At 43.6% G+C, this 24,496-nt stretch overlaps 1 protein-coding gene across 2 annotated transcripts; it reads left to right on the top strand.

Moving 5' to 3' along the window:
• The first annotated feature begins 44 nt into the window (after window positions 1-44).
• On the top strand, window positions 45-20,504 carry Sras (Ras converting CAAX endopeptidase Sras). Of its 2 annotated transcripts, XR_008612884.1 has the most exons (10): window positions 45-217; window positions 578-683; window positions 766-846; window positions 2,557-2,617; window positions 2,752-2,810; window positions 4,336-4,444; window positions 5,048-5,116; window positions 9,522-9,584; window positions 13,410-18,818; window positions 18,872-20,504. XR_008612884.1 is itself a non-coding variant. In XM_050180415.2 (9 exons), exons 1-9 carry the CDS (start codon window positions 105-107, stop codon window positions 13,613-13,615), a joined length of 867 nt encoding a protein of 288 aa, XP_050036372.1. In that variant the 5' UTR covers window positions 45-104; the 3' UTR covers window positions 13,616-20,504. The 2 variants fall into 2 exon arrangements, 1 of the variants encoding a protein (XP_050036372.1); XM_050180415.2 differs by having other exon boundaries at window positions 13,410-20,504.
• The last annotated feature ends 3,992 nt before the right edge of the window (window positions 20,505-24,496 follow it).

Here is a 24,496-nt window from a genome sequence, read left to right as displayed (position 1 = left end):
CTTGAGATGGCGCGCAAGTAGCGCATAAAATCAGTATGGCCGCTTCCTTTCCAATGGACTGTCAGTCAAGCGAGTAGGTCGGCTTGTGCTTCGATGATGACATTATGGTTTCTGTTGAGAATACGGAAAGCAGCTGCGTCAGCGCCATAATATGGTCCTTTATGCTGGCGCTCACGTATGTCGGCAGTCTGTATATCTGGAGGACAAGGGATCACAGGTAGGCGATGCCGTTTGTTGTTGGAGCCAAACGGTTGCTCGCGAGAATCGGGCCCTGATGTCACTTCACATTTTAAACACTATAAGCTTGACAGCCTCTTCTAAACGATGATAATCATAACTTGGGTGCAAAGTCCCGTTGCCTATGCCTGCACGGTTACTCTCAGGACAGCTGGAGCCCTAAAATACACGACCCGGCTTTTCTGGAGAAAGGTCAACAAACGCCGACGAAATGACCTGGGATCGCGGTTGCGTAGCGGTGAACATTTATTTGTGGGGCGCGGTCGCGTTACACCTTCGCGCGTGTTGTGAAGTGTGTGACACAGACACGAGCCTGAACGTTCTCTGTCTACCTTTGCAGGGATCACCCGGCCACCATAAAGAAAAGGTTCATCAGCGTATTCGCCATAATATGCATATCCCCTCTCTTTGTGGTTTTCGGCGCCGATCTTGGTCATTTCAAGAAGGTGCGTAAACGGCTTGGCTATAAATACCATACTGGCATAGGCGTCTTTATCTGTTTTTTGTTTTTTGCTCTGCGTTTTATAGAATGCCAGCGTGCCTGCCGTGATGGGTCTTCGCTTTGCTGGGCTGCTACAAGCCATTGTCCTGCCCCTAGCTCTTACAATGGTGAGTTTCGATGCTTGGACAGGGCGCAGTGCTCGAGATTTATTACACCACACTTTTACCGGAAAATCGTTTCACACAGGTTAAGGAGGCTTGGCATATGCTTAAACTGTGTGTTTCACCACTCATTTCACTGTACAGTAGCCACACACCGTCGGAGTTACCCAAAAGAATAATTCGTCTGGTAGAAACGACCGAAACTGAAGCCAGACGAGGGGTCATCCACCATCTGTGTAGCACTTCAATGGCTAATGGTAGCTTGGTAGGTGTTGAGATTGTATTACTCAGCAGCTATGATGCTGAGCATATGTAGTGTTTTGATGCTCGACAAACAGTCACATATTTAATTACACGATACGATGGCTACATTTATCTCGGGGTGGAATAAAAGAGCACTGGTATACTGAGATTGTCATGGTCATTAAAGCTTGTATGCTTGTAGCTTGGTATATAGTGCCCTAAGCAGACAGTTTCCATTTTCACTCTTTCCTTCTTTGTGCTCTTTCGCTCTTCCCTTTCCTGTCATTTCTTCATATCGTTTTGTGTCTTTTACACGTTAACAAGTTACTGATACACACAGCTGCCATAGTGCAGCACATGATCCTGCTTGCTATAGCAAGGGAGGAGGAAATGGTTTCCGAGAGTGGATAAGGAGTCGACTAGTGTTGACACCATAACTGTCCCCCTCAAGGTTTACGCCTAAACTATATTGTAACAAGGGAATGGCCAAAGGAATAGTAGGTAATAGGAAGCAGTCCAGTCGTAAGAAGGAAGGGACGAGTGAGTGTGAGGTCGCAGCAAAGGAGTGCGCAAAGTTTGTCAGCAGGTACTTAGCCTGACTGCAGTTAAAAAAGAAGAAGAGGTCTGTAGTGCGGTGCTGCTCTGCATGAGGTGAAATTAGGACAAAAGAGGCAAGTGCAGCTGGTGCCATTCCTGGCTTCCTTGCCTTGCCTGCATGTAAACTTGTGCACGTGAAGACAGTGCATGTGCTATAGCCAACGTGCCGCATAAAAACATGAGTGTTCAGCACGACCATATGGCACCACGTGATGAAAGTGCCAAATGTAGCTGGTGCTCTAGGGTGACCAGAATTCAAGGAACAAAAGTGAAACATGCGAAATGCAGCACACTTACAAGTTGTGTGAGGAAGTCACAAAATTTTTCAAACATGAAGAAACAATGCGTCAACAGGGCGGCTGATAAGATCAACTGTCCTTTCCCTGTCCCAGAACAGATTCATAGTTTTCAAAATGGCACACATCAATAGTTCTCAGCAGTTAATTTCTCTATTTTCATAGTGCTACAAGTTCAGCAATTGACAGCAATTAACTGGTCTAAGCACTGCCTTCTTCTAAGCTTCACCAACACTGCTACAGTTCTGCTCAGTAACTGTACTAACAGCGCACACATCGTGATGAAGAAACTACATTTTTGTAAGGGCTGACAGGTCACTGGCGCAGATATACAGTTTCATTCGTTCCTTTATTGATGTCACCACACCTACTACAGAAGCTGCAGTGCTGTATAGCTGAGATTTTCGACATACAGCTTAGTACCAAAAAAAAGGGTGGTTGCATTTTTTGTCTGAAAATCGTTCTGTGATAAGCACATGGTAAAAAACACCAGAGTTCTCTGCTCATATTGTTTGTGTGGTTGCTTAAGATCCAGTGGCTTATTGATTATTACTTTAGTTGTGGTGTTGTGCTTATACAGGTGCTTTTTGCGGGCCCCCTTGTACTACACTACTTTGATGGAGTCTGGAGTCTTTACATGGGCAAGTAGCCTGCACCTAAGAGGCATTTTCATTTGTCAAAAATGCCACCTTGAAGTTCTACTCACAGATAAAACACTTCACGCTGTCATTCCTCTTGTTTTAATTTTGTGTTATGCATTCTGTCCAATTTTCAGAGCCACGCTACTGGTACTTGAATCTTAGGAACCTCATCTGGCTTAGGAACCATATTGTGGTGAGTTGGTGTGGTGGTGAGAACCAGTGTGGTGAGCAGAGAAAAACTTGGAACTGTCAGCAGCATGAACAGGCGACCAGATAACATCGCAGTAAGGAAACTACAAATCAGCACTCCCAAGACCCGTGCTTTTAAGTATTTACTGTTGTCACACAGCATTAGTTGCAATCATTACCTGCCATAAGATGGCTAGTTAGGCTAGTTGGTTCATGTTCGTGTTTGAAATTTGATTGAAGTGCGCATAAGACGGGGACACAAATAGGGAAGTAGACAGGACGGCGCTTGTCATTACTGCTGCAGTGGTCTGCCACGGTGGCCTAGTGGCCATAGCGTTCTGCTGTTAAGCACGAGATTGTGGGTTTGATTTCCAGCTCTGGTGGGTGCATTTCGATGGGGGCGAAATGTAAGAGCACTTTCGTACCTTTAGATGTGGTTACACGTTAAAAAACCTCGGGGAATCAAAATAAACTCTGAGCCCCCCACTAAGGTGTGCCTCGTAATCATATTGTGGTTTTGGCTTGCAAAATACCATAATCTAATTTTTTTAGTGATCGCTATAATTGTTCTGCACGTTTTCTTTAACATCATGTTTTCAGTCAAGAATGCTAGGGAAGACTTTGCCGTGGAACATGTGGATGCTTCTAGCATTCCTGACAAACAACACAAGGCACACAGGAGTGGACAAGGAAAGTTCACTCAGAAATGTTGATGATCATTGTTTTGTAACAAAAGTGCACACCAAAGTGCGTAAAAGTTTTGAGTCAAGGTGCAGAGGAGAAAGGGTAGGTGCCATCGAAGTGCACTGATTGGCTTCTGGCTCCCTTACTGTGCAGGCATACAGCACTTCGAATCAAAAAGACAGAAAATGAATCTGGGAGTTGGTGTGAGTTGGTGTGAGAGATGTGTTTGCATGCTTTTGCTAAGTAGCGATGTGCAAACATTGGCTTGTGCTTGCCAACATTGTACGTAACACAGTCAAAGCATTGCAAATGTGAGTGGCCCCTGACAACATATTCTTCTAGACTGCGGTCTTGGCATACCAAGGTGGTAGCTGCTTGTCATCATAGAAGCAGAATAACTTGTTTGCATGCTGTTGGTGCAGTACATATAATTTTCAGTGTCAGATTCATGACTTGGCGACAACAAAACCTCCAGAACCTCTACTGGAATTTGCTTAAGAAGGCGAGATATGTCTGGATGTGGGTGTTGGAGGCATGTGTGATGCCATCGGTGATGTCATGTGCTGATGCCCTCTGTTCACCAGAGGAATGTGCTTGCACCAAATGCAAGCACTCTCGGTTGTAGTTGTAGCAACGACACATTGGTGTGTCACATTTTTCGAGCCTCCGTGATGTCAGCATGCAGTGGGCTCCCATTTGCTTAGACGGTTTGTGACGTTATCTGGCTGTGCCAGAGCGTTGATTCGGTGTTGCTTGATGCATCTTTCCCTGGGACTGCAAACATGTTAAAGGATAATTCAGAAGCCTTGCTGCTTACATTTTGCCGTTTCTTCATTCTCATTCAGGCACCATTGTCAGAAGAGTTTACATTTCGTGCCTGCATGCTTCCCATTCTGGTGCCTTGCTTGGGCCACCGAGCTGCCGTTATGATCTGTCCGCTGTTCTTTGGCATTGGTGAGTCTGAACAGTCTCTACCGGTAGAGCCATGTGTGCCCTACTGGGCATTTTTTCAGATTGAGCTTTGGTTCACTTACTCGATAATGATAAAAATTAAGGTGTGTGCTTTTCCCCTTCAGCCGCCAATTAATCTTGTCCATCAAACATTTAGTTTCACCACATTATCTGCTTATTCAGAATTATAAGAAGCAAACTCCTGCGGAGTGAGTAAAGAAAAAGCTTTTCAGTGAGTGTTATCAAGTTTACAGAGTGTAGACTCTATGCAAGGACTCTCTCTAGAAATGTCAGATGCAAGAACATCAACTATTTTATTCACTCAAAATATATGCTCGATGTAAAACATGCTGAAAAACAATGAGAGAAGTGAACCCACTACATGACGACATGCTGGTACCGAGAGAAAACACTGCCTTCCAACTCATTTTACTAAAACACCTTACGCATATTTATCAACTTTGCAGCACACGCCTAATATAAGCTTTTCAAGACGTATGTGAAATATTTTAAATATAATTATATTTGTGAGTGCTTTTGTTTTTGGTGACTATCTTGGCATGCAGAAGTGTGCACACACTTCCTGAAGGGATTCCTTGCTTTCAGCTCATTTCCACCATCTCATCGAGAGGCTCACAAGGACAAACAATGTAAAACTGGCTGTCATGCAGTCTGGTAAGTGGCAGCCTTGTCACCTAAGACGTTTTTTTTTTTTTTTACTAGCATCATCGCCAGCTTTTCAAACTGACTGTGGCAAGTTTAGGTCGCTTAAATCCGACAGACAAAGAAGCCGGCATAGCCATGATGCTGGCTAACACTACCAGGGTTGGATTTTGTACACATACACCGAAGCCTAGGAAAATGGATGGGAAGACCAGCCATCGCCACAGGTCAATTGATACAGCATCGCATGCATAATGCAGTAGATGTGGGTTCAGCTCCCATTAGCAGCAAGCTGCTTTTAATGCAGTTGGCATTCTTTATGAACGTCATGAACTTTTTGATATGATGCCCATTTTAACCTCTTTCACACCAACTTGGGCCACTGGATATGTATGTGGGTATGCGCCATGGGTATGTGCCTAGATGGACAACTTGGATTATTAGATACATGCAACCGAGCATGTGCCCAATGGGGCAACTTGGGCCACTGGGTATGTACAACTGGGCATAAGACACTAGGTACGTGTAAATTCTTGGCCATTTATTCAGAATGAGTATGCCCCACAGTGTAGGTGCCCAGATAGACAAGCAGAACAAGAAGCAAGAAGAATAGTGGCCAACAGACAATTGAAGAAGTAGGCTACACAGAAGTGAAGAATTTGGCAATAGGGTGTGTTGCTACATCGTATTGTTTTGTATTTTATTGCTGACATAAGAGTATCATCAGCCCAAAGGAACATGGGAATAGCGAAAAACTCTACAACACAGGGTATATTTGTGTGTGTGCAATGCTGCTATGTGCCTCTAAATTCTTGCCTATGCATACTGCAATTAAATGTGGTGCTTCATAAATTTTTGTTTCGGCACATATGCATAAGCTATGGGGTGATCGTGCGTAGCCATTCACTCTTTCTTTCATTTCTTTCTAAGTGGTTATGTACAGCACAGAGGCCTTAGTAATGGTGAACTGAACGGAATTAACATCATAGCTATGATATACTCATGCACAAGCTCATGACTCATCTCTTAACTCCTTTTGTGCCACGCTATTACATACCCCGAATTCTGACCAAAAATGGGCATACTTTTTTCATTGAAACATTTTTTTGCAAAAGGTACTGCAGACAACATTTTAAGTGTATTTATTCAAAATCTCAACCATTGTTGAAAAACTTAAACTTAACAGCACTTTACAATATATTGTGCGATACTCCCTCTCAGAAGATGAGCCAAGTCCATCGAGAATCTCATTGTCTTCACTTGAAGAGCAGTACATTTCATCGCTGAAGCCAGCTTTCCTTTTTCATAAAGAAGCCAGTGAAGTTCGGGCTGCCCAGAGCATATTTAAAGACCCCAGTTGCCAACTTGTTTTGCTGCCCCATGGTTTGTGTGCTTCCATCTACCAAAAGCACAATAAAGTATTGAGATACATGGCATTAACAGAAAATGAAAAGTTGCAATGCTCATTCTTGGCTGCTTTTTACCAGAAACACATAGGCGAACCCAGCTCATCTAAGGTATGGAAAGGATTAAAGAGGTCAACAAGTAATATTTGAAGTTCCTATTTTTATGTAGCGCAAAGAAATGATCACCATTCACAGTGCTCACTTTCGCAGCAGTTACATGGAAACCACCATGGAAGAATGAAAATTTGCGGATTTTTTTATCTGTGGTGGTATTCGTGTTTATATAGCTCTATTGGGCATGAGATCAACTGGAGTCATCATCTGGTGAACCTGGCTGAGCGACGCATATTTTCGATGGCACATTGCATCATCTTCTAGCCATTACATGTCTACATGTGCGCGTATGGCATGCACATCCTTTAAAGACTGTTTGTTTCATGGTTGTAGTGCAGTCGTAAGTGCCTGTATGCATCTTTTGACGGTGTAGAGAAGCATGTGGACTTGCGCTTTAGTCTTCATGATAACATCGGTGACAGTACATGTCAAGTGCACAATGTGTGATCGTTGTGCCCTCTGTTCATCACAATCATTTCAGTTTTATTGCCGCATAGTGTTTTAAGCACAACACAAAACATTTGGCAACATTTGAAGCAAATAAAATGGTCATTGTAAGACTCGAATGTAGCACTTTAGTGATTCCTTGTTGCGATGTGTTTATCATTTCGCAATCTTTGTGATATGACGAAACATGAACAAGGTGGCATGATGATCACTCAGCAGTGGGAAAAGAAACATTAAGCAATTGTATGATATTGCAGGTTACTTTTGATCTTGGACATTGCATGCTGTTGTTTAGTGGTTACGAAAGCAGCCTTAAGTATTCCTGAGGTGTTGTTTTATTAAGCAGTTCTGATCTCACTCTACAAATAATCATTTTGCCTCGCAAGTGAATTTTCGAACTTCGATTCTCTGCTACAGAATGGAAGCGAAAATAGAATATGACATGAGGATCATGTTTGACATTGCAGTTGCTAGAAGCATGATGTTGTAAGACTAAGTTGTTGGCTGATATTCTAATGCGCACTGTGGTGTGGTGGCGTTAGCTTGACGGAAGGTAGTGGTTGCTATTTGCTTAAGTAAAAGACGCAACAAAATAAGTTCAGACCCTAAAATATTTGAAACCTTTTCACATCACTTTCATGCACATAATCATTCAATGACAGCTTTATGCTTAAATTCTGAAGTTCTTAAGCTGCTAATACAACGAACATAAACGCATGTGAAGCCATGCAACGATCCTACCAACATGCTGTCACTTATAGCGACATACTTTGTTTAACTGAACATTGTATCTGTTTTGTATTTCATGGAGAATTGAAAAGAGAAAAGAAAGGCAGTTATGTATGCATAAAAGCAGTAAAGTAGAGTGAACATTAACTGGCTACTTTAACTTTGTCATACAGGAATACAAGCATTTTTATGACCAGTGCAAGAATAGCAGAAAGTTGAGCTGCGCAACAGAGTAGGCAGAATGCGTCTTACACCATGAAAGGCACCAAGGAAGTACCCAAACAAAAACAGTATTGTGCTTCTTTCACGTATACTAGGAACATTTTGTGTGTTTAGTGCAGGGCTGTGGCATTGGAGGGCAATATATTATGGTTCACTGCAGTCAGCACCTTTCCTTACTAATCAGTCAGCACAATAGCTCATAGCAAAGCCACACCATGTGCATTTCGATGTGCACCGCTGACCACCTATACACACTAATACGGCAGCGGTGCTGCCACCTATAGCTCAATCTCGTGGCTAATACTGGAACCAGTTATATACAAGCATGAAAGCGTTTGTACACCAGCATGAGAGAAGCTGAAAATAACTTTTGTATGTTTATGAAGGTGGTTATCATATGTGGCTCATATGCATTCAAAACCGATGAATTATTTTTACAATAAGATGTATATCCTGTCGCACTCTCTTTTTACACTCTGACCACTTTCTATTCATGCAAAGTCTTCGAGAACAAAATGATGCTTTAATATGGTTCTGTGTGTTTCATGCTGTGGTATTGCAGACACTTCATCATTTGCATTAACATACTGTACTTTGCAGGACACCAGGAGACTTGCATGCTCTCGCACATATAAAAGCACTTAATGTCTGCCACTATACAGAGAGGCCTGTCACTGGGGCCACTGTTGCTGTTCTGCCGTTACACTCGTTGATGTGAAAACAATGCCACTTTTCAACAGTTTCCACATTATACACATTTAAAAGAGCCAAGGTGCCCCTTAGACATGATGTATGCCTTATAAAAAAAAAGCCTCATGCATCTAGCAACAGCTAAGTTATATACAAGTAATACTGATGTGCAAGTATACACAGAAGGGGGCTCCAAAGTTAGCACACCAAAAGTATCGCAGTACGGAGTCGCTTTATGAGCTTTACACAAGCTCTAGGGTAGATTTAAGAAATGAAATTCCTCATCAAACTGCTATTATCGTGCTCAATTCTATCAATGTTGTGCACAGTAACTTCACTTCCACCATAATCTCGTAACACGGTTTGTATGTGGAGGAGAGAGAAAAAGGCAACTTGACGGTATGAGTCCCAGTTAGACAACTAGTTTTATTTTTCTCCTCCATCTCCCTTCAGGACCCCTCACCCTTCTTACCATCAGTGAAGAGGGCGGAAAGAAACTGGTTACGGTTAGGTGGCGTGCTTGCTCTCGATTGCGCAGTGTGGCCGCAGCCACAGCAACATATTTTTGTCATTTGGTGGTTCCTTTAAGTTTCTCAAGATTGCACAATCCCCTGTGGCCTCGGAATCGTGTTTATCCCTACATTTCATGTGCAGTTCACATAATTAGAAAGTATGAAAATCTTTCAGCAGAGAATGTTTGCGTAACTGCCTGCTTAACTGTTAGAACTGTCAAAAAGAAAGAGAGAGAGACGGTCATGGAGCACAGTTGCGTTTGAATGCTTTCTCATTGCTGTTATCATTTCTTGCAGTGTTCCAGTTTGCTTACACAACCATCTTTGGTGCCTACTCCGTCTATCTATTCCTTAGGACAGGTTGGTACTTATCTTTTGCAGTTGTGCAAGTTGATTTTCAGAGAAGTGATGGTGTGAAGGCATTCAGTTTCTTATCTATTGTATGCATGATGTAACGTTCACACAAATACAGTTACACTTGTAAGGCTAACAGCATTTTATTCCATCATATCATATCATCATATCAGTGCGTCAGTTTAATAGCTTGTTTCTGTTTTCTTCTCTGATATTTGTACTGTATGTGAGTGAACTTTATTGAAAGATGCAGTGTGGGTCAATCTAAATATTTCTCTGACTGCGCTTATGAATCTTGTTTAGGTACAGTGAAACCTTGTTAATAAGTACCCGCTTATTTAGTTATTCCACTTTAAATATAGTCGCAATGAAACCCCTGCCCTGTCGCCATTGAACCTAATATATATTGGCTGACCACTTCAGCCATAGTTTAAAGGGACAGACGCTGCTCAGAACATGAATCAAGATAATGCCGCTGATAGAATGATTCCCTGTCATAGTAGCTAAAACAAGCCATGTTTTTCTCATTAAACATGGATTTATATTTTTAATTCATCACTAAAAGTCGCGAAAAATGACCTTTAGCGCACCATGCGGCAAAAGTATGAAGCTGCATAAGAGGTCCGCCACGCGACCTTCTACTAGTGTGTGTGGTTCCTAGTATTTTTATTAGTATTGAAATCCAGTATACTTTTTATTATTAGAAGTTTTTCGTGACCTACAATGTGCAGATAAGCCTTCGTTTTCGATTAGTTGGCTTGGCTCATTTATCGACAGAACAATGACAACGGGGGTCAGCCAGCCATGACGTAGGCATGAACTTGAAGAAAAATGCGGTACAAGTATAAGAAATATCTGTGCAAAAGCGCAAATTTATTGTGCCAGCTTTTATTTTCAAAAGTGGTTGAAAAGGTCAAAATGTAGGTGGTTAACCACAGTTACATTCACTCCTGTGAAAGTAGAACAATGAGCAGCTTTCACAATTTGCGAGGCGGGCTATCGACATAGCTCTCACTTCTCAGCGTTGCTGGAGGAGGGACTCTTTCTTTTTTAGAGGGTGCTCAGATTGAAAAATTCTGCTTACTCGATATACATGCGCTTTTGGAAGTAACTGCTACAGATTTAAGCACTATCGAGGGTGAGCTTTGCGTTGCGCCATAAAAACTAGGTCTTTGAAAATAGGATGTCGGTCCCTTTAACTAAAGCCCCTCAATTTTCCAAAAGTAGCACCATTCTTACATCTTTCCGCCACCCCGCTCTCCCTGCTGTTTCTTCCTCAACGCCTCCTGTCGCCCCAGCCTCCTCCGCTCCCCCATTGGCGAATCTGTCTCACATGGAAGCAGGCGCCGCACTTTTGTGTATTTTTTCTTTGCAGCACACTCCGACCGCCATTGTTGGCCCTGCGCGATGAAAGTACGCGCAAAGGGACTGATCAAGTGCGTTAGCGGAACAAATCGAGTGTGTTAGGGATGAGAACTTAATTGCGATGCCGTGCTGCTGCCCCTTCGGTTGCCGCAACCGACACAGCTACGGCAAAAGGCTTCTTTCTTTACTATGCGGCGAGCGCAACGCACCAAGAACTGTGGATACATGGATCGGGCAGGCAGACTTCGAGGAAGTGGCGAAAAACGCATAGCTTTGTGAAGCGCCACGGTTCCTCACAACCTCTTCTTTTGAGCCTAGTTCACGCCTGCCGCTTCGAAAAAGTGTATGTGTTCATGCTGTGCGTGCTATTAGCGCGTTTGACTTTTTTTTTTTTTTTCGTCTTGCGGCGAAAGTGTACGCATCTGCAGCTGGCCTATGACATAAAAGCAACTTTATTCATGCTATGTTTTCAGCTCCACCAGAGGTTAGCACATTCTCGTCGCTTTTGCAGGGCCCACTATGACTTACGGATGCAGTCGTTTAGCTTCGAATGTACGCCCACATGTATTGATTTGGTTTGTGGTGATTAACGTTTTTAACGTCGCGAAGCGACTAAAGCTATGAGGGAGGTCGTAGTGGATGGCTCCGGATAACTTTATTTAGGTCGCCTGGGGATGTTTAACGTGCACTTTGATCGTAGTTGTACATGGGCCAGTAAATTCCTCGTTGGCGTTTCACAATTCTGAAGCGGGCATGGTAGCGCTGCACCAGAAATTGGTGCCTCTGCATGATTATATTTCTTTATTAGATATTGTTTACTAGTTGTAACAATGTGTCATTATTTCATATTATTGACGGTGCCTCCAGGGCACCAAAGCGGCAACGGGAACACTTGTAATGTCACAATGTCACATGCTCTCCAGAGGCCTCTGTTAGCCATTACATGTGCCCTCCTGGAGCAGTACTTGTTTTTAAAAAAAAATCAATCTATCATCACGATTACCAAAGCACCCTGCAACGAAAAAAGCGCCCTGCGACTGCTGTAACATACCACGCCGGTGCGAGGAGAATTACAGAACACCACCGAGGAAACTCTCCACGGGTCTCTTACATTTCACCTCCACCCAGGCTGCTGCCGGACGCGTCCTCAATATTGGAGGCATGAGCAGCAGCTACCCACACGTTTTGTTTGCAGGATTATAATGACCGAGAAGGGCCGCAAAGGACCACTGATAAGAATTAACATTTATACTGCTCAACATTAACATTTATATGCGTCTGATTAAGTAAATGGGTATCGCATGCGTCATATGCATTGTTTGTGAACCTACGAAACCATGTACACATGCTTTCACGCTGTCAAAACCTGAAACTCTGGTAATTATGCACATGTTTGAGCACACCGCGTCCATGCGTCGTGTTTAAGCAACACGCACTCTCAACGTGCGCATGCTTTACGCCTTAAATAATGGTCCTTTTCTGTATTTTTTCCGCAATTCTAACACAACACACTTAAGGCCAGTTACCGACTGACGAAGCAAGATCTCGATTGAAGAAACTGCTCCACAGGGCTCGAACGAACTTTTCCGCGGATTTCCTCTGGTAGCGTGTCAGCCGTCGTCTGCTATGGCAGGGCCAGCATGGGCGGCGCCACCGTCGAGGCCGCGCCGAGCGGAGGAGGAGGGAAGTGGTTGGCGCTACTTTTGGAGATTGAGGGGCTTTACCTTTAGCACATGCCAAACGGTTAGTGCGTAGTATGTAGTATGTTAGTGCATATCATGCTTCACTTTTCGGCACTTACAGTTGTGGCATCGGCAGAATGTTGTGCATGCAGACCATGGATAGCGAAATTGTGGCTCATGGATCTTTTCCCGGACTGTAGTTGTCACCGATAGTGACACACTGTGCAATTTGGCAGTGTAGCATTCGGCACAGTTAATTGCCTGGCTCCTAAGAAAGAATGCCAGGTTACCTTCATTTATGGGGATGCAAGCTGCTGCCGGAGATAGCGCTAGCATAAACCTGTGTCACTGCCTGCCTGCAGCTGCTGAATATAGTCGCTGAGAGATAGTTGCATGTGCTGCCCACTCCTCTGGAACATGCAACAACCATCCCTGATCGGCTGATTTCTGCAGCTGCCAGCAGGATGTCACACAAATTGCAACAGCCGTTATTTTCATAAACTATAGCAGTTTCTCACTCTTTTCTTAAAAACACAGGCAAGTAACTGTGCCAAGTATTAAAATGAATGAAATGGACTCCAAAATGCAATCTTACTGCGAAATATGAGCAAGAACAGTACAGCAGTAAGCGCAAAACCTTTTTTCAAGCATTTTGTGCGAAATATGCACCTCCCTATCCAGTTTATACACCCCGTTCTCACCCCCCAACCTGCCCTGGAAGACAGTCTTCCAACATCTTTGACAGCGGATTTGCCCTGTGTCGCAATTGTGTCCTGGCTTGTAGGTCACTTTGTGGCGCCGTTCGTGGCGCACGCCTTCTGCAACCACATGGGTTTCCCTGATGTGGCCGAGGTGTTTGGCTACAAGCAGCCACGACTCACCCTGCTCTTGCTGGCATTCTTGTTTGGCCTCCTGTCCTGGGCATCACTGCTGGAGCCCATGACCCGGCCGCAGATCTACTCGAATGAGTTGTACTACCAGTCCTTATGACGTGCGCTTGCTAGCAAGCCCAGCGTTGTGCTCAGACGAAGAGGTGTTCATTTCCTTGTCATGTGACTCGTGCAAGGTTTCTCTGCTCTGCACTCATTTGTCAACCGTCATTTCAGCCATTCATCGGTGAAAAAGGAAGAACGGCGGGAATTCGCTGACCTTATGAGCTTTGCTATGACGCACTTGTATGGTTGTGGTTTTTGAGTTAAGGTTTCAAGGGCAACAGGTGCAAAGGCGGGCATTATCTAGCCACATTGTTTATTGTGTAGCATGAGGTTGCAGACCTCTGCATGAGAAAAAACAGACGCTGCAAACTAAGGACTTGACAGAAGACAGTGACACATCAACTGCTTCATGACTTCAGGAACCAGACGCAGTTTACATGCGCTATGACTCAGTGTTCTACATGGAGTCAGGTTACTGTACCATGCCACATTTTCTTCTTCCACTTTCTTTGCTACATATCTCTTTAAAGTGCGACTACTGTAAGATGTCGCCTATGTTTGGTGCATTGTTTAAAACGTATATGTGATTGTAACAGGCAAACATGTAAAAAGGTTTACTTCGTGGGCATTAACCATATTTCTACTGTTGACCTCATAGATTGCTTTGTTTGTTGCAGTTGCTCATTCATGAACATTTGTCCTCAGTGGCACTGTTGGGTAATAGATTTTGACTTTCTTGAGCTAAACCACAGAAGTTCAATGGCTCTTTGTTTTGTTGTTGATACGTCGACTGAGTACCCAAAAGGAGCTTGTAAGGTGCACACACAATTGTTGAATATGCGATTCATCAAGGGTTAAAAAAAGATGATAGAAGAAGAAAAAACTCATTGTTGTATCTTATTTTATTAAACTGTGATTGTTTTGGCAGCCCAGTAACAAGGGTTTAGGCTTGTTTCTGTTGCTAACCAAATGCTGACCAGCGCACAGTGTATAAGTACACTAAACGTGTCTTATTGGCACAAAGGAATAATGCTAGAATCTCCTCAGTTGTGTGTTAAGTGTGCAAACATCGACATATTCAAGTAGATGTTAGCAATTTCAGTTTTTTTCTTCTGTTGAATGGGATCTAACTTTTGACACTTTTTTTTATATTTTAGGCACCGTTTGTATATAACAGCAGCTCTCTGAGCATGCTAACAGATATTTTGTTATTTCTCAAAAATTCTGCAGTCATAATTTCCTAAAATGGCCTGCTACAGAGAACACTTGCGAAAGCCCAAGATTTCCTTCTTTTCCTTTCTTTCGTTCCTTCTCCAGGACATTTTATCATTAACGCTGTGTGAATAATTTGAAAGTTACCTGTAATAGCAGTGCAAAATACGTGACATTTGACCATCGCATGATGCAGTCTGTTCTTCTGGTGTGTATAGATGTTGTTTGCGGAGTGTGAAACATTGTGTGATAACTTATACATCGTGTAAATTTGAATATTTATTAAGCTGTTGTGTTGCACTCAGGAGGTGCTTGAAGAGTGCATATCTCTTGCTGATCTTTTTAGCAGTATGACCATCAAAACTGCACATGTTGAAGAAGTCATATCTTTACTATGAAAATGTTAAATACTAATGCTGAACTGTAATCTGCAGTATATATAATTAACCATTGCCCTTAACATAGGTATATGTACCTGTACAAGTGTGTGAGATTAACAATAATGTTGGAGCTCAGTGGTTGTTATTGCTTTCCTGAGGCAAAATTCACCTGACAGACACAACAGCTCTCTCAGATATCACTGCGCACATATTTTGACCCCCTAATGTGCTCCTAAATTGCACCATCAGATTTAAGTAGGATGTAAACATAACAGCACTGAAAACAGTGAAAGGAAAATAAGGCACAGAAGGCATTGCTCAGATAATTTGGTGCACTGTAGCACCTGTATTAATTTCACAGCTTGTTGGTGCTTCTACCGGCTGGGCATTTAAGCTAGTCATTACAGTTGTGGCGGTTGAAAAAAATATTTTTAAGCAATTTGAAATTTGTATGCATTGAGTGCATTGGTGCATTGATCTTTGTGCAGCCTTTCTCTAAGTGCTAAGCTGGACTGGATAGAATGCAGTTCCCTGCTTTTGGGGACTTACAGCAGAGTGGGAAATGGGTGTACATGTAAACAAACTCTGCATCAAACAGAACTTACGAGACTTTTGTTATGGTAGCAACGCTAGCATCGAGATTGATGTTTTACAGACAGATGCATGTAGATGGTAGCATGTGCATAATTCAGTCAGCACAAAGTTGTGAGCTGTGCTTGGGGCAGCTGCCCACCACACTGCACTGGAAATGTAGTGGCCAACCCCTTCGTCATGAGCTTCTAAAGGTACCTGGATAAGTTAGTGATAAACTTTGTTTTCCGAAGTTAGTCTTTCAAACGTTTGCAAAGCCTTGTGCAATGTGCACAAACTCGATAGGCGAACATGTTCTTATGGAATGCTCCTGTGTACATGTTCAGCTACAGTCAACTTATTTTCAGAGTCTTTATTCGATCACCACAGCCACTTTTCACCACGCTACACTGCCGGAGTGGCATTTTATATTGATAATCCTAAAGTATAGTGGAAAGAAAACCAAGCAACGAAATACAAGGAGGATACATCTATCTCGCAAACACCCCATATTGCACCACTTCAGGAAGAACATATGGCAAATCATCATCAGCAGCAGCAGCCTATTTTATGCCCACTGCCAGGACGAAGGCCTCTCCCTGCGATCTCTAATTACCCCTGGCCTGCACCAACTGATTCCAACCAGTGCCTGCGAATTTCCTAATTTCATTGCCCCACCTAGTCTTCTGCCGTCCTTGGCTCCACTTCCCTTCTCTTGGCACCCATTCTGTAACCCTAATGGTCGACCGGTACTAACCTATGCATTACATGACCTGCATAGCTCCATTTCTTTCTCTTACTGTCAATTAGAATATCGGCTATACCCGTTTGCTCGCTGATCCAAACTGCTCTCTGTCTCTTAACATTATGCCTAGCATTCTTCATTCCATCGCTCTTTGCGTGGTCCTTAAGTTGTTCTCAAGCTTCTTTGTCAGTCTCCCAGTTTCTGCCCATATGTTAGCACCGGTAAAATGCACTGATTGTACACCTCCCTTTTCAATGATAATGGTAAGCTTCCAGTCAGGAGCTGACAATGTCTGCCATATGTGCTCCAACCAATTTTTATTCTGTATATTCCCTTTTCATGATCAGGGTTCCCTGTGAGAAATTGACCTAGGTAAGCAAACTCCTTCACAGACTCTGGAGGCTGACTTGTGATCCTGAACTCTTGTTCCCTTGCCCGGCTATTCATCATTATCTTTGTCTTCTGCATATTAATCTTCAAACCCACTCTTACACTCTCTCTGTTAAGGTCCTCAATCATTTCTTGTAAATCGTCTCCAGTGTTGCTGAACAGGAGCATGTGTCGCCTTGAAGAAGACAAGTCCACTTGTCGAAATGTTGGCTCCTGCTTTCACCTTGTTCTCATTTTACTCATGAACAGGACAATGTCATCTGCAAACCGAAGGTTGCTGAGCTATTTGCCATTGATCTTTACTCCTAAACTTTCCCAGTTTAATAGCTTGAATACTTCTTTGAAGCATGCATTGGAGAGATTGTGTATGCTTGTCTGGCCCCTTTCTTTATAGGTATCATCCTACTTTTCTTGTGAAGAATTATGGTAGCTGTGGAATCTCTGTAGATATTTTCCAAGACATATACGTAAGCGGCCTGTACTCCTTGATTACGTAATGCCTCTATGACTGCTAGTATCTCTACTGAATCAAATGCCTTTTCGTAATCTATGAAAGCCATATAGAGAAGCTGATTGTACTCTGCAGATTTCTCTATTACTTGATTAATGACATGGATGTGATCCGTTGTAGAGTATCCCTTCCCGAAGCCAGCCTGTTCCCTTGGTTCCCTTATTCTATTGGAAATGATCTTGGTGAATATTTTATATAATATTAGGAGTAAGCTAATAGGCCCATAATTTTTCAATTATTTAACATCTCCCTTCTTGTGGATTAGTATAATGTTTGCATACTTCCAGTTCTCTGGGACCCTTGAAGTCGATAGACACTTCGTATAGAAAGGCACCAGTTCTTCAAGCATTATTTCTCCTCCACCTTTGATTAAATTGACTGTTATTCTATCTTCTCCTGCCGCTTTTCTTCATTTCATGTCTTGCAAGGCCCTTCTAACCTCATCGCTAGTTATAGAAGGAGTCGCTGCAACCTGTTCATTACTGCTTTGAATGGAGGTATCATGGCTCCTCTGGGTACTGTACAGGTCAGTACAGAATTCTTCCAGTGCTTGTTTTCGCTACTTAGCTTTGTAATGAGACATGATAGAATGCTTATATCTATAGATTCAGCCTTGCGTAGTTTAACTCATGAAATTGTAGCAGCCTTGCTGCTGCCTCGAAAGCACCTAACACGAGTTAATTTAGCAGCAGCCATTTCCTGAGCGGCTGTCCAAGTTGTAATGGCAGCCACAAAGTTTTCAACGAGGCCCGTTGCATGAGCCAACACTGTATGCAGCGAACAGGTGTCGTAGGCAAGCATCGCTCCCTTAAAAAAATTTCAACAGGACTCGTCTCATGATGAATGTTGACGTTAAAGTGATTAGCATTGAAGCATTGTAGCGACACGCTGTATAGCCACTGCCGAAATGAGTCATGTAGCAGTGCACACAGCTGGGCTCCTATCTTGCGCTTCCCTCTGGATGTACTATGTCATATTCCTCCACAAAGTCATACTAGATGCGCCTCCGTAAATACTTTGCATAGCGTGTGCATGAGTATACATGTTTAGACAGCATCGCCTGAATATATATGATGCGAATTTAATTCTGCCCAGCACCAGATAGATCTTACAATCCTTTTTTTCTTTTTTTTAATTTAAGAGCAGTGCATACCCAGTGTCACATACTATACCTAGCTACACAAGTTGGCATCAAAGAGGTTCATTCGAGAGCAGCACACACTCATTTGCACATACCCAGTGACTCGATTTGGCATGAAAAATGCTCCTTGAAAAACAGCACATACCCAATCATCCAAGTTGCTGTGAACAAGGTTTTTTTGAAGAGCAGCACACACCCAGCGACCTGAGTTGGCGTGAAAGAGTGAGTGAGCGAAACAACTTTATTTGGTCCACAATAGGTGCCACTAAACTCAATGTCACCTGGCTAGGCCCACTCTGGCACCATCAGGTGAAACCTGACGACCCTCTCGCGAGCCCTCTGGACTGCCAGAGGGCCGTCAGGTTTCGTCTGATGGTCTCCGAGTGAAAGAGGTTTATTGAAGAGCGGCTCGTACCCCGTGACCCAAGTCGGTGTGAAAGCGTTTCACTGAACAGCAGCATGTACCCAGTGTCACACATATAACCCAAGTTGGCCAAACGGTTGGTTCTGCACCCGTTGCCCTCGGCACAGTAGCTCGATGCTTTACCCATTAGACCATGGACTACCCAGTACCCACATTACATACATAGAGAAGGTAGGCAGACAGACACAGACAGTCAGTCAGACCCCGGAATTCACATGAAGTACAGTAGGAATGCTAATCACATTAAATGTGACACACATGCTCAAGGACTGTATAGGTATTGTTACAGGGTAAAGAGAGATATGTTGGACGAATGTGAGTAATGAGGCTTAAGATTCAATTATTATTTACTCTGTTTTTAAAAAAACTAATTTTGACATTATTTGGTATGTCCTTAGCCAAACTGTGAAACAGAAGTAAGAGCATCAATAAATCGCCGTTTGGTTGTCTTGAGTGCATTATAGTGTTTTCTCAAAAACTACCACTCGTTCGAGCCTCGATATAATGAAGGGAATCTAAAATGTTTCTCGCTGATAGCGTGTAACAAATGCTTGTTATGATTATTGTATATATCTAAGGTATCTTTCTGCTTGATGCTACTTCGTTTGAACTAAGTTTGTTGCTGCATTGCAACGTTTGCCTTCTGAGATGCTAAGTTCCTAGCACGAAAAATTGCGCACCTCGCTTAGGTCAAAGGTTCAGTACGTTTCTGTGTATACTCATGTTTGTAAAAATACACAGGATGTGCTTCTACGTTTAAAAAAGAAAAAGGGATAGACTTTGTAAATCACAGTATGGTTTATCAATCAGGTCAAGTAACTGCCATAATTCGCAATGCTGCCCCTTTTTTTCACTTCTTTGCGAGTTTTGAGGCAGAGCTTCCTGCCCAGCTGGTGCTGAATGGAAAGACTGCTTGAAGAGGCGTGCGATGCACAAATACTGCATTCAATGCATAACATGTTAGCAAAAATGGAAAGCTGATAGAGCTTTCTTCACATCTGGCAGTCATTCTCATCTTATGATCAGTCACTCACCACCATAATTCAGGGTGCTTTCTAATTACCTATAGGAAAATGAACCTAGGATGGTGGAACACCGCACTTGTCTTTTTGTACTACTTTGAGGCTAGCTGCCATTAGTGCAAGTGTACAAATTGTACCAAATGTCCTATTCCAAACGGAATGCGCATCACAAGGTTAGTGTGGTTGGTTGTAGTACCATGCTGCTGCCAGTAGAAGGCACCATCATTCGTGGTCATGCACAATGGAGCTGACTTCACCGGAGTAGTTAAAGTGGCTACACATTGATTGCTCAGACACTTTGGTTGTTGAGCTACCATGCTGGATACCTGATACGTCATATAAACGTGTTTAATTATGTGAGTGCACTGATCATGCACTAACAGTTTCACTGCTTTGCTGGCCTGATTGAAAAGACTACGCAATTGATGGCTGGTGCAGACTAGGTAGCGAAAATTATTTGTCGGGTCCAGGGTCTGCTTTGAAAACCTGTAATGATACGATTCGTGTCTGTACATATATTTTTATACATTAAAAGCGATGTTATGTGCCTGAATGTGTCATGTCTCGTTCTGACCGTTGGCGCTGTTATCTTATGTCCACGGCCTTTCTTGTCCTCTTTGTTTTTCATATTCTATTGAATACAATAAACTACTACCACTACTGTAACTACTACTACTACTGCCGCCGAGTTGCACAATATTCTGGCACTGGAGTGCAAGTTATGAAGCATGTCCTGCACTTGAGACTGATGCTCTAACGTGAAGGAGCGCACCAGCTGTATTCCCATGGCAGATTGTCAAAAAGCAAAGTTCAACATTTACCACTGGTTGTGCAATATCTCATTGTAAAACATATTTGCTAACCTTAGTCCCTGTGACATTAGGGCCTCTTACATAATTTCAAACTTCAATCGCACCTTGCAGCCACTGCACTTTTTGAAAGCCTTCAGGCTTAGGAATATCGGACGGGTGGGTCCACGGCTAACGGCGGTTACTGGACCCCGTCATCTTGTTAAATGTGGGCTGTGCCCCCCTACTGTTGGGGATTTGGGTCTGTGCTCCTGCAGCTCCTTTAATCCAGTACCAGTCTTCACTGCTCTTTAATGCTTAGCCTCGTCTGTCGCCGGCGAGTTTCTTGCAAGCTCGTGTATAACGTATGCCTGGATTGCCGCAGTCTTAAATTTAGCACACCTGATTCTTGGGGTAAAGTCCTCATGTTACAGTCCCCTAAAGTATGTCGAATAGTTTTTTTACAGCGAACAGCTTTTAATGCCACATTCTTGGCCAATCTAGTGCCCCTCTATGGCACTCTTGCCTAATTTTGACAGCAAAACTGTCAAAGTTAGGCAATACTTCACCATTGCTAGGGTGCCTACCTATGTTCTGACTGAAACAAACAACTTTACACCTCGTGCTGCCTTGTGTGGTGAGAGTGTGCCATCCCTGCGTGTCACCACGCAGTGTAGAAAAATTGTGCAGTAGAAAAATTAAACGAGGACAGGTATAACAAATATGTGCAGGTTTAATGGCCAGTGTGCCATCACTGCAGCTGTGCCATGACCGCAATGACAACTATGTGTGACTGCTGAAGGTCGCACAGATCTCCCCATAATTTCTTTGTGTACACTCCCGGGACTTCGCTGATTGTGGCTGTCTTGCCGAGTAGATTGATTCAGGAAAGCACATGCTATAACGAATCAGCTTATGATGGTGTGTGAACCCACAAATAATTTGTTTTGAAAAATATTAATGTAAGTATACTACGAAATCACTGGATAAGAATATGGAGAAGTACGGGGGGGAAAACGGCACAAGAGACGTCAAAATGCTGGAGGCAGAGCTGAAGAGTTGCCTGAGATGTATCCACGTGAAAATCTTCCGTAACATGTGAAAAAGAGAGCCAATGCGCACGTTGAGATCTCGCGCGGGCAGAGCCGAACTAAGCTGATAAAGCGTAGCTGGTTAAACCTTGCTGTGTCGTATATGGCTGTGATAAAAGTTCGCTACTGCAGCTGACGCGATGACGGGCAGACCATCGCGGCGAGATGGCTTCCAATATGTTCGGACCAGTAAACCGCTTCGTTGATTTAGCGCGAGATCACCTGCTTTGAGAGGTGGCCGGAAGCCGAGATTGGGTCCGTGGGTGAACATGCCGGCAACTACCGCGAATGCTTTTGCGAAGTTTGCTTTTGCGCTCACTAGACGGACTGGCGAAGGCTCACGTGTAGGCAGAAAGCTCCAAACTGAATTCGCTGATCACAGCCTAATCTGACAGCGTTACATGTGCACAGTCAAAGGTCAGGTGCGTGTACATATCTGTATTTCGCGACGCACATCGAGCTGCGTGACGAGCGAAAGTAAACCGCTCCGGCAGTGTCATGTAGATGGTCGTCAGTGAATCATCATCATCATCAGCCTAGTTACGCCCACTGCAGGGCAAAGGCCTCTCCCATACTTCTCCAACCAGTGAATCATAGCACGTGGCAAAATTAATATTTCATTCCACCGGCAGCATAGAGTTTCCCACAACAATTACTAAAGGGAACACAGGCGCTGCAATCGTTCAGCCACCATGGGAATGAAGGGAAGTGCATGGATTTGTCTGATATTCGTGCTTGTGGCTTCAAAAGTTCTTGCGACTTTGTTTATTGCGCTTTACACGCCTTCATTATCTTAAATTTCAGAGCAATCTATACTTTCGAAGTGTAGAAGACGCTAGAGCACGCACAATCGCTACTAATTGCAACGGTTCAGCTTGTCGAGGTGGCCAAATCGAAACGCCCCCAGAGTCTCAAGGCCGGCACTGGCTTTCCAGCGAAAATTTCATAAGGGCGTTTTATGACGCTTGCCAATGCATGCGTCCGTGGCGTAATGGTTTCAAAAATTTCCAGTTGTTCTAAGCTATCGCCTAACAGACACCAAGGCAAAAGCCTTGTAAAGCCTACTGTAATTCAATTTAGTCCACCTTACTCCTCCTTCATGCCCTTTAATCTACCCTAATCAAGCTTAATCCTCTCCAATCCACCTTAATGCTTCTTAATATATCTTAAAGGGCCCCTCACCAGGCCCCATAGAAAATTTTGGTTATACGCTGGAAGTTGTTACGTGTCTTCTAGGGAGCGTTTTGCCGCAAAAATTTTTCAAATCGGCTCATTAATAGCCGAGATAGAAATACTTCAGTGCCGCGAACCCATGATTTCATCAGGCGGGCTCCACTGCCAAGCAAGACGCTCTATCAACTCGCCCCGTCTAGCTTCCGCAAGCGAAATTCCTTCCCAGCGTTCTCCCATACCGGACCTCGAGGACCGCGTGACGCATACGTCACAGGCGCCGCTTTCATTTTTTTTTTCTCCTCGTTTTTCTTTTTTCTTGCGCTACGTATTTCTGCTGACGGCGTCGCGCGCGAGCTGTTGTCTCGTTCGCGCAGCGTACGATTTAGTGCACTGTGCACAAGGAAACCTGACTAGCGGTATAATTCAGTGCTACACGAATACTGAGGCAGAACAAGCGGATCGCAGAGCATGATCACGGCGCTCAAACACGGCAAAAAACGGCATAGTTCCGGTACCTGCGCACGTGACCGCACGACCGCGGGAACAAGCAGACTAAGCAGAAGTACATCTCTCTTTTTTCGGTGCGAAGTAAAACAAAAAACACGCAGACATTCTGTTTGTGTGTTTTATTAGTTCTCTAAACTTCAATTCGTCAATTCAAGCAACAGATCGCACAGATAACAGATGCTGTCTTGAATAATTCTCGAAGTCACGTGTCACCACGAGCGACGTCACACTGCGGACACGACTACGTAGGCGCAGGGACGCGAGTACGTCACCGTCCGGCTTGGAGCGTGGCGGCCGCGAGGAGAAGGAAAAACGGCGTTCGGTTTGAAATTTCAGATGTTTCCGCGGCGCGTAGCGATGTAATACTTTGCAGACACGATCGTCATCGCTCAATGTATGCTCTGCGCTTGTCAGCTCGAAATGGCCAGACCTGGTGAGAGGCCCTTAAATAGACATTGATCCACCCTATTCCAATCAGTAATCAATCATTAATTAACTTTGCTAATCATTAACCATCTCTTATACACGGCTGGACTTTGGTTCGCTTCTGGCCTTACTTGGGTTACGTCATATTTTCTGTACCTCACAATGCGCCCTTGAAAAATCGAGATCTAAAGCTTTCTCCTTAATATCGGCCTTCTGTTCTATAGGTCCTGTGCTCGAATCCTGCCGTCGGAAAATTTTAATAATGTACATTTAATTATCTATCACGCAGTATACTTCGTTGAAAATGACGAGTTTACAAAGTCACGAAGCTGTTTGAAGCCAGAAGGACGAAGTTTAGGCAAATCTATGTATACTGCCCATGCTGGCTGAACCGCCCTCATTGCAGCTCCCGTACACACTTGCGCCAGAGTTCCCTCTAGTGATTATTGCATGAAACTCTATGGCTGGGGGTATCTTCTTTCAAAAAGTGCAATTAAGCAGAATACAAAAAAATAGTGCGACTTACTACATATAATAGTCAGCAACATTCATTTTG

This window comes from Dermacentor andersoni, chromosome 7, assembly GCF_023375885.2.
Source record: "Dermacentor andersoni chromosome 7, qqDerAnde1_hic_scaffold, whole genome shotgun sequence".
In the NCBI taxonomy this organism is placed as follows: Eukaryota; Metazoa; Arthropoda; class Arachnida; order Ixodida; family Ixodidae; genus Dermacentor; species Dermacentor andersoni.
The sequence above is the reverse complement of the archived record's forward strand: the minus strand, read 5'-3'. Positions and strand labels throughout refer to the sequence as shown.